This window comes from Merops nubicus, unplaced genomic scaffold (genome assembly GCF_000691845.1).
Source record: "Merops nubicus isolate BGI_N331 unplaced genomic scaffold, ASM69184v1 scaffold24973, whole genome shotgun sequence".
NCBI classification, from domain to species: domain Eukaryota; kingdom Metazoa; phylum Chordata; class Aves; order Coraciiformes; family Meropidae; genus Merops; species Merops nubicus.
In genome coordinates, this window is record NW_008597219.1 from 3,635 (window position 1) to 14,826 (window position 11,192).

General features: G+C 39.2%; 1 protein-coding gene across 1 annotated transcript; it reads left to right on the plus strand.

Annotated features, from left to right (window-relative positions):
• Positions 1–368: 368 nt before the first annotated feature.
• Positions 369–11,185, plus strand: INTS12 (integrator complex subunit 12; the record flags this gene model as incomplete). The annotated part of the gene is made up of 6 exons (XM_008936643.1): positions 369–527; positions 2,527–2,676; positions 3,224–3,411; positions 7,097–7,256; positions 8,590–8,742; positions 11,021–11,185. Coding segments are annotated over exons 1-6 (972 nt in total), but the record flags the coding sequence as incomplete, so codon positions are not given.
• Between the last annotated feature and the right edge of the window lie 7 nt (positions 11,186–11,192).

The window sequence follows — 11,192 nt, forward strand, 5'->3', positions numbered from 1 at the left end:
AGAAGAAGAGTTGTGATTGAATTCCTTGAAGTTTACCCTTATTTTGCGTGGAATATCAAGAATATAGAGCATTTGTTCAATTTATGTAAGTATGATGAATTTAGGTTCTGAACAAGATATGCTAAAGAATGCCTTTGACATAATTTCAAATGTAAAGCCAAACTGAAGTTCTGCAGCTCTGAGGTTCACAATCAGTTGTCTTCTAATGATGATAATTAACTCACGTCATCCTTGCTGTGATTTAATGTTTCATTTCACAAAATAAAACCCTTCTCTGAGATAGTGGCCACATGCTGTTTTGAGTCATGCTCTATATGAATAAAGTTGTCATTGGTTTTCTTTTTTTTCCCCCTTCCTCCAGGGACACCACTATGGCTGCTACAGTGAACTTGGAGCTTGATCCCATTTTTCTGAAAGCCCTGGGCTTCTTGCATTCCAAGAGTAAGGACTCTGCTGAAAAGCTGAAAGCACTTCTTGATGAGTCTTTGGCCAGAGGAACTGACACAAGCTATCGTCCATCTCAGAAGGTATTGGAGGGCATGGGTCTTTTATGTATGACTTTTTGAAGCTCCTGCTATTCCTAGTTCATCCTTTATAGCTGTAAAGTTAAAAGAGAATCAGTAATTGAGGAAAAAGAAAGTAATTATGGAATGTTCATATTTATCATTCCCCTTTTATGCAAGATAATCCATTTGATTTATTGAAGCTAAAGAGAGGAAAAAAAGCTCTGTACCTCTCTGTTGGCATACCTACACCTATAGAAGAGATATTCCACACTACATTGCAAGTGTCATGACTTTGTAATAGTACTTTTTGCATTTGCTTTTATATCAGTTTTGGCATTTTTGTTTGTAAACTGTCATACATGCTGCCTGAGGTGAACCAAAATTATGTATTTCTCCAGTTACAAGCAGAGCTAAAAGATCTTTAAAATGCAGATTATTTTTGCCACAGGTAAATAAAAAAAAAAAAAAAAAAAAACAACCTATCTACTGATAAAGTTGGATCCCTTTTCCTGCAATAGTGTTGATGAAGTCATATGAGAATGAAAACCACCAAATGTCTCAAAACAGAAATCATTTGCAGGATGAAACCATTGGCATCTAATGGAAAAATGTTACTTTTCATCTACAGAAAACCACTAAACACCTGCTAGAGACAATATTTGAATCTGACATTAGTGTATGGAAATGATCAAGTGGGGAATAATCCTCATGTTGCTGCATGTTGCCATATGGATGCAGAGGTAGTGTGCTCACCTAGGGTGCCTAGAAGTCAGCCTGGTATGTTCTAGTGGTGGTCTGTTTGCTGATATGTTAGTAATATTTCATTTCTACATGTACGTGTTTCTGAATATCTATTTAAAAGGCGCCGTTCCGGTTAGAGCAGACGTCATGCTCGTACAGAGTGGTCTAACGCCTTCCTATTCAAATTGTTAACTCCCTGAAACCTAAAATGCAGTTGCCTCTAACACAGGTCTCAAAAGTCTCAGGTGCCCTCTATGTCAGAGCTCAAAGAAGCATTGGTTCCTGGTTTAAAGAGTAGGCAGGGAGATGAATAATAGCGCAGAGAGGCTTGGGAAGCCAGTTCTAGTAACAGCTCGGCTGGTAGTCACCAAGACTCAGGCCAGAGGAAGAAATCTTTTGTTCTCCTCTTTTCAGTCTGTCTCCACTATCAGCTGGACTGCAGAGTTCAGAAATGGAAAAAAGTGCAGGAATTCATTTCCTTGTATTCTCAGGCTGACGGATTAGTTTGTGGTTGACCACAAAGTCTAAGAACAGAGTGTAAGGAGCACAGGATTACCACAGGCAGGTAGATGAGGAAATCTATTCCTGACTCTGGATTCAACGGGAAGTCAGCAGACTTGGGAGGGGGATGAAGCTCAGAGCCCAGGAACAATCCCAGTATCCAGCAGAGAATTCCTCCTTTCTTACCAAGCTCATGCCCATTGGTGTGATCAATCACTTGTTCACAGACTAGCTTGTCTATTATCCGATACTGACACTAATGCACCTTTGATTAGAACTACTGATTTCTGTTGAGATCTAGATTTATTAATCTGATAAGTGAATATGGACTGAGATTAATAGGAGGTCAGTATTTTTCTCTATGAGGGAATGAAGTATTGATGTCTGGTGCCATCAGATGTCAACTTATGTTTTCACCTCATATTGAATTTTGTCCTCAGAACTGTCTGAAAATTTGTGTTCATTATCTCTTTGAATTTTAAAAGCAGAAAAGTTTTAATTTTTAAGTAATGTTCCAAAGCAGATCAGTCTTTGGAAAAGGAGCACCTTTTCCTTTGGAAGGTGAGTGTTAAGGGGAAGTTTTAATACTTGACTGCAGATGAAACACACTGATAGTCAATGTGATATGAAAATATTTAAGAGAAGTTTTTTAAAACAAGTGTGTATATAGGTGGCCAATGTTGTATGATAGGCTATTTGCCTATCCTGTTACCTAACTGCAAAGTAGGAAGTAACTCCAGTGTAGGGATTGCTTTCAAGTTTTGTTTCTGTTTTTTAGGAAGTAGAGCAACCAAAAGTATCTGTTACCAAGCCTATTACCAGTAAGCAAGAGCCTAAAGCTTCTTCTAGTTTGCCTGCTGGCAGCAACAATGGCAAACCCTCTGTGTCAGAGAAGGTGAAAAAAGAAACAGAAAAGAGATCTGATAAAGTAAGTAATTGTTCTTTAATGAAATAACTCTATTAATAAAACCTGAAAGTGTTTTAGGCAAAAGCTCCGCTTTTTAACTTGTGTAAGTCAACTCATCTAACTGCATAGCTTGTGAGCTGTATTATCCAGCCGTGTTGCTGTTTAGGCAATTCAGCAAAGTTTTGTTATAATTATTCTCTGAATATTTTCCCTGCGTATTGCAGGGGGGTTGGAATAGATGACCTTCAAAGGCCCCTTCCAACCCAAGCCATTCTATGAGTCAATATTTTAAGTATCCTGAGAAGAGGTTACTAAAATGTAGAAAGCCAAAATGTGGGATTCCCAAAGCTTATTCAAGGATTTTGAGGTGAAGTATAAAAAGTGGACTTGAGCTTCTAGTTCATAAATGTTTTGAAGAAAATGTCTGTCTCAGGAAAATGTGTTGTGTATAAGCTGTGTAAAGTACACCTTCTTATTCCACTAACCTAATTGTTCCAGCCATTTTCTCATTTTAATAATGCCCATCAGCTTTTTGCATTTTCACGTTCCGTGTGTCTGTGTGTAACAGATAAAAGGGGATAGCACCGAAGGGGCTGATACAACGAAGAAGCCCAGGCTAGAGAAGCAAGAGGCTCGTTCCTCTCCTATTACGGTTCAGACAAGCAAGGATTTATCCATGCCTGACTTATCTAGCTTTGAGGAAACCAGTGCTGATGACTTTGCTATGGAAATGGGATTAGCCTGTGTTGTTTGCAGGTAAGTCAGCATCACTTCATCACAATTGTGTACTTTTTTTTTTAATTTTATTGTGTACTACTGAGTTAACACTTCTTGTAGTTTTTATCCTGGAAATCACTTAAGCACATATCCAAAATTAATAATACATTTAAGCACCCCTCATGAGTAAGAGTGGTTTCTTGAAAATGGAACCTTTGGTGAGAAAACCAGCTCTTCTTCAGGAAAGGGCAAGTGAAAAATAGCAAAACTGAACGTGATTCAAAACCTATCATGACAAATACTGATTTTGAATTATTGGAAAATAAGTTAAAATATTAATGGCTAATGATAAGCATTTTTAAAAAATCATATCTCCTCTGAAAACCCTTTTAAGTGGCATTATTATGAGATTTGTATGCGTTGCTTCTGTTTTCATAATCATGTGACATCAGTTTACCCATAGCCCTGTTTTTTCAGTTAACAGTAAATATTATCTTGCGGTCAAGACACGTTCTTTTTACTTTTTCGTAAAAAGATCTTTTCAGATCTTAGTAACATTCTGTTAACAATACATTTAGTATTAACAGAAGTATAAAATATGCTTTTGAACATGTATCCTGGAACCAAGTCACTCAAATCAGAATTTGCTTTCACAGAAGATTTATATCACTGTAAGTCCCTACTGCTACCAAATGAATAGTTTGACTCTACCAATTGTACCTCCTCCCTGTCCTGTTTAGGGGATATATTCCCCACACAGGTTTGTAGTCATCTGAATCGGCTTCTGGATCATCTCCCACTTGGGCTTTTCACTAGATTTAGTCTTCAGTCAGCTTAGTGATTGTCAGTGTTTATGCTGGTATGTGAGTGGGTGCAGGAATGTAGAGCCAGGACAGAGAGGAAGGTGTCACTGGCCTTTTAGTAGCAATGTATATTTTAGCTCAGCTTAAGATAGTTGGGAAACTGTGCTTTATAACTGTGTTCTTCAGTTGTTTCCATGGTCGTTCCCACTGGGCAGATAAGGAGGTGTCGTCAGTCCATGGAGGATAAATTTTTGTTGTTACAGCTAATTATACTGTTAACAAGTTGTGGACTGATGAGATTTCATGTCACATTATTCCCATGTGTTAGCTCAAATATCTAACATCTTGTTATGGACATTGAAAAAAGGAAGGATGGTGAAAACATTGGAACTATGAAATATTTCGATTTTATCTTTCTTCCTGGAAGTTCTATTTTTTGCTGTTTCCTAGGGGGACAAAGCCCTGTTCAGCAGTGTGTTAAAATGCTATAAAAACCAGTATGGTATTAACTGGTTTGGCAGGAGGGGATAAATAAAAGTTTTGTTCAGACAGTCTTGAGCTGCTGTGGGCTATTAATTCTGCATCTTCCCTGCAAAGGAGAACACCTAGAGGCATAACCAGAAATGCCTGCAAAGTAAAGAAAGAAGATTGTGTTCCACAATCGGCGTTTAACTTGGCTGCTGAAGGTGTTACTTCTAGCCAGTCGTGGCCAACAGATTCACAGTGCTCTGGCAGACGGTGCATCCATCCCAGCTACCTAAAATAGCTCTCATTAAGATGAGGCCAGAGGGAAGGAGAAGCATAGCAGAGAAAGAAAGGACCCATCAGAATGGCAACAGTCACCCAATGCTCAAAATTTGTTTTCATTTTACATGAAACCTGCTGGAACTGATGTCATGTGGTTCTCGATCTCCAGCTCATGCTGGATAGATGTTTTTCAGAGTACTTGTGCTTCAGACTTTCTGAATTCAACATATTGGTTAGACAGTATTGCATGATTTACTGCTCAGCTCTCAACATGTGGCCCTTTTGGGGGTCAGCCATCTTGAGCTGAAATAGCATCCCACTGTATATGAAATATGAAAGTACTGGACACTCTCTAAAATAACTCTAGTATAAATAGTATTTAGAAAATTATATCTTCTAATAACCAATTATTCAATCAGTTGGGAGTGAAAACATCATGTCCAACTGCAGAGTAGGTGACGTTCATAGCTAAAGGGTTTCTACTGCTTAAGAAAACAAGTTAACAAGAACCCAGCTGTGGGCTCACAAATGCAAAAGAGTGCATTTGAATATTAACCATTCCTTTTTTATAGATGTAGAAATTGAAATAGAGACACTAAATGTTTGGCATGTGTCAAATGTATTTTCATAGTGATTAGGAGTATTCAGTGTTTATGCCTGTGGTGTTTTTCTTGTTCTTTTATAGCAAGTTAGGCATAAGGGGAGAGAGAGAGTATTAAAATAACTTCATCCTCTCCAATACCTGCAAATCTTAAAAAAACAAGACTCAGCAGTTATACAGTTCCTCAATTATGTGAAAAAGCAATAACTACATGCAGTTTGCAGATGATAGTGATTTGTCTCAAAAGCAAAACAAAAAAACTCTTTAAAAAAAGACTTTTAAAAAAGAATTTTTATTAATACTTTTCTTTGTTTTCTGAAGGTAAAAAATCATTAGGCTTGTTTCTCGGTTGTTCTGTAATTTAAAAATAACTCCAGTTTAACTTGTTTCTGGGCATGAAGAGTTCATTTTTTTTTTAATCAGTCTGGGATTTTCTTTGTTGTCCCAGACATGAGCTTGAAACATCACTGCTTTGTTCTCACTCGGTTTATGTAGGAATAACAGACAAAACAGTTTTTGAATTATCCTGTATCTAAAATATTGGGCCCTGGAATTTCACAAAGATTTTTCTCTCTGTTTTTAAATAGCCTGCTTAAAAGAGAAGTATTTCTTAGAAGGTGCTGTAGCATCTATATGGACAATAAATTCAGACTTCATTTTCCTATTATATAAAGAAATAAGGTATTACCTTTCCCCACCCATCTACAAATAGAGTTTCCATGGTTACCTGGGTACCTGCTCCTTGGGGATATGAGCAAAAGCAGCTTAGCAATTAAATAGCCTGATTTGTCATCTGAAAGAAGAAATCATTAGGAAAATGGTATTTGGCTAACTCACAGCCATACTCCCAGTCATGTGTATATCACTAATTTGTCATTTATACAGCGTGATTGCTTCCACTGGAGGCCCATGCAAAATTAAGTCCTCATCACCAGCTTGCATGTTTGCTTCAAGGCAGGACTGCCCAGTTAATCCTTCCTGTTCCAGCTTTCCGTGATTCTGGTAGTATCTCAAATTACAAGTGTGTGTCGGCGTGGTAGGGACCAGAAGGATGGCTAATAAAACATCTCTAAAGTAGTATACAGCTTGGATGATGGTGATTTTAAATGCTGTAGCAGAAAGGACTCTTACAGACTTGTTACTGAGAAATTACTTCTTCTTGAACTGTCCTGCTCTACAGCTTACAACAAAATTACCCAAATGTAGACTTGTCCTTCATATGCTAATATAATGAGAAAGTCATAATTGTTACACAGTGAAGTATCCATAATATGCTCAGGTGCAGGAAAGCATGTGAGATATTTCTCATTCTGTTTCTAGTACAAAACTCAAGCAGGGAAATCAATTTTCTTGAAAGAAATTATCTTTAAAAAAATACAAAATTTCTGAAATATTTGTTAGTAAGAACTCTTGCAGGAAGAAAAGGAATACTTTTCATTTCCCACAGGTAGAAAACACATGTGAAAGCAAAAATATTTCTCGTCTTTTTCCTAAGCCTTGCAAAATTTGCAACAATTGGATAATCCTTTAAGTGCTTTCTCCCATAATCTGTTCCTGACTATTTGCTCTGCAGGCAAATGACAGTTATTTCTGGGAATCAGCTAGTGGAGTGTCAGGAGTGCCATAATCTCTACCACCAGGATTGCCATAAACCTCAGGTGACAGACAAGGAAGTGAATGATCCTCGACTTGTGTGGTATTGTGCCCGCTGTACCAGGCAGATGAAGAGAATGGTAGGAGTCAGTCTTTTGTCTCGTATGAGCACTATTTGAATACACCAGGATATTTCTAATATGTGAGATTATTTTATGAGTTGCAGAAATCTTTGGAAGCATGTTGGAGAACTGCTTTTCTCCATAGTGCTTCCCTTCCTGCAGCTGTTTTTTTTTTAATGTAGCGTATCAAAGAGTATTCTGTAACATGCTTCTTAAAGCTTTCTGAAAAGCAGGAGTGAAGAAGAGTGAAATAGGATTATTTCCTACTTGGTAAGCAGCAGTTGAAAACTTTTTTTTTTGTTTGGGTGATAATCAGTTTTTAGTACACGTCTGCCAAATAGCCCTACGGTTCTAGTTTTCTTCTCAGCTCTGGACATGAATGTTTTCCTGTAAGGAAAGACTGCAAATATCGGTCCAGATCTTAAGTGTTGAGTGTTCTCAGGTCCATCAGTAGTAGGCTGAGGGTAACACATTCCAGGAAAAAAAAATCCCTCTATTCGGATAGATCTGCATCTTAATTTCTTGACTAAACAGACTAATTATTCCTGATCCCACAGGAATCCCACTCATCTCATTATGAGAAAAAAACAACAGAGTAAGAAAGCATTTTTGGGTGCATGAAACATTAACTATTAGTCTGCAAGACTTTAGTTCTGACATTTTAGAAGAAAACCCTTTTGTACAGCAGAATATGTGCTCTGTTTTTGAACTGTTCTGTGATAACTTAGCAAATTGTTACCTGTTGAAATGGCTCTACTAAGAAACAAGAAGGCAATGTAAGGTCCTGGCATAGGAGTTACCATCACTGATTGGAATGCATGATTATTCTGATGATCATCAGGCCTTTGAACCCAGAGGAGTGTTTGCTTGAGGTCAGCTACTGCACAGAATAGCCACTGCAGCTATTCAGCATTTGCCTTCAGTATGCCCTTTCCTTTTTTTGTTTCAGCATAAATTCTACCATTTTACCTGCCAATTCTGAGCAGACTTTTATAGCCTGTATCCCAGTACTGACGGATTATGTCCCTGTATCCTCAAGTTCACCTGTCTTTGCCATATTTCCATGAAGGCTCTGTGCTTGCCTGTTCCCCAGTGTTAACACTGCCACTCTTCCCAAACTGAAATGGCAAGTCCTATTCAGTATGCTTTTTGGCTGGACTCTGTCCCCAGTACCATACTCGGCACTATCTCCACATCCCCAAGACCTCATTTCTCAGGCACCGTTAAGCTTGAAATTGTAAAGGCCAGACTGCAACCTGATAATGCTTGTGCTTTTTCTTAACAGTTGGAACAGTCAATGTAATGGGACCCATAACTCATTTGGGTTTTTTTTTTCCTACCACTTATACAGGCTCAGAAGACACAAAAACCACCTCAAAAACCAGCTCCTGCAGTGGTTTCAGTTGCACCAGCTGTGAAGGATCCAATGGTCAAGAAGCCAGAAATTAAGTTAAAACCTGAGACCCCACCAACTTTTCTAGCATTCAAGAGAACAGAAGTCAAGGTACTGTAGTGTAAATTTTCTAGAGGAAGAGTCTACATTTCACTACATAGATTATAATTTTTTCAGTTAGACCATACCATGTGTAGTGAGTAGTACCATAGTGCAGTGTTTTCACAGTAACCATTAAAAGTCTGGGAGAAAAAACCACCTCAGTTCCACTGTAAGTCTCTAAAGCATCCAGCGCTTCACTGTTACTTTTATGTTACAAGGTGGAGAACAGAATTTACTCTGTTTTTTTCAAGGATATCTCATACAAGTAGAAATCCTCATAAAAATGGGTGCTCACAGCCCAGAGAGCCAGTCACATCCTGGGCTGCATCAAAAAAAGCATGGCCAGCAGGTCGAAGGAATTATTCTGCCCCTCTGCTCTGCTCTTATGAGACCCCACCTGGAGTAGTGTGTTCAGCTCTGGGGCCCCCAGCACAACACAAGAAGGACATGGACCTGTTGGAGTGGGTCCTGAGGAGGCCTGTGAAGAGGGACTGATCAGAGGACCATAACACCTCTGCTGTGAGAACAGGCTGAGGGGTGGGTCAGCCTGGGGAAGAGAAGGCCCTGGGGACACCTGGGGACACCTTATAGTGGCCTTCCAGTACTTAAAGAGGGCCTACAGGAAAGAAGGGGAGGGAGGGACTCTATCAGGGAGTGTAGTGATAGAATGAGGTGTCATTGTTTTAAACTGAAAGATTTAGATTAGATATTAGGAAGAAATTCTTTACTGTGGGAGTGGTGGGACACTGGAGCAGGTTGCCCAGAGAAGCTGTGGATACCCTGTCCCTGGAAGTGTTCAAGGCCAGATTGAATTTGACTTTGAGCAACCTGATCTAGTGGAAGGTGCTCCTGCCCATTGCAGGGGGGTTTGAACTAAGTGGCCTTTAAGGTCCCTTCCATCCCAAACCACTCTGTGACTCTGTGAATTGTACAGAAGATAGGATTTTCTCTGCAGCCAAGTAACATAGGCATATTTTGATAGTTAGAAGGCTTCTTCTCATAATAGTGGACTTGACAGTGCTGGGTTAACAGTTGGACTTGATCTTGAAGGTCTTTTGCAGCCTAGACAGTTCTACAATTCTGTTATTCTACAATAGGGAAACTTTAGCTGACTCTAAGATCTAATTTAGGATGCTGCTGCTTCTTGTGTATGTCGCCTCACGTTTCTGTTTCTCCAGGTTACTTGATAAATAATTGTCACAAGTGGGTCAAAGGCGGTAAGCCAGCAGTGCTGTAATAAATAACACAGCAGTCTAACAAAGCATGACCCTTAGCTAGGGAAGCACATCTCGGGGTGAAAGCCATTACTCATGTGCTCAAAGTTATGTTTGCCACTGCTCTCCTTGGATGCAAACCATTGTGAATAGTGTGATGGCTGCTGCTCAAGCACTTACACTTAGGAATAACCGTTTTTACTTCAGCAGAGTTATTTATGTGCCTAAATGGGTTGTAAAAGTGAAGCCAAATTTCATCAATCATCTTTACTGTTTAGAAACCGTCCAGAGATATTATAGAAGGGATATTACTTGAATATTTTAATCTCTGTTTTGACTATGCCATCTGGTTTAATAATTCAGTGTGTGTATTATCCCTGTCTGAAAACTGGGGATTTTGGTGTGGGAACTGGCAGTTAATGTGTATGGACTTTGCAGGAAAAGAAAACTTTGCAGGTGGTTTATCTTTTGCAGTACCTGAATGGGAAGACTACAGGAAAGAAGTCCAGTGACTTTTTTTTTTTTAAAATTAAATTTTATCTGTGGTATGAGCTGCTAAGAACCAAGAGGAGGAAATGGAAGGGAAGGGTAAAGTTTAGACACTACTACTTTGACCAAAAGACTGTAATAGATGCAATACTTAATGGCTGATTTTCATCTGAGCATCTGTCATCTTTTTAAAAAGTAACATTGGGTAATGAGAGTAAACAATAAAAGGTGGTGGCTTGCCTCCCTTTTTTATACATCACAAATTTGGGCTATTTGTAGTTACCTGAGTTAAACCATCTTCCAGAGTTTATGCAAGGGTTGTGGTGCCATCTGATAGCCTACTAGCTGTATAGAAGAAAGGGAAGAAAAGGTCATATTGGGTTTATTTGGCTGGGAAATTAAAAGTTGGCTACACCTGGCATCCTTTCCTTTTCTTATTAATACTTTTAACTGTAGTGACTAGTGCAAGTGTTGTCCGCTGGGTGTCCCTGGGAAAAGAACTGGAACAGAGGCTCAATCTGTTCCTGCTGTGATGTGTTGCACAAATAGGCGCTGCTATAATAAGAACGTTTTTTGTATTTTAGACCTCGGCAGCAGTTTCGGGGAACTCAGCCAGTACAAGCGTTTCCTCTTCAGCGACAAGTGGCCTTACAGGATGGGCTGCTTTTGCAGCCAAAACCTCCTCTGCCAACCCATCAACTGCCAAACTGGGATCAACGGCACAGAGCGCCAGTGGGAAACCCGCCGCTTCTTCAA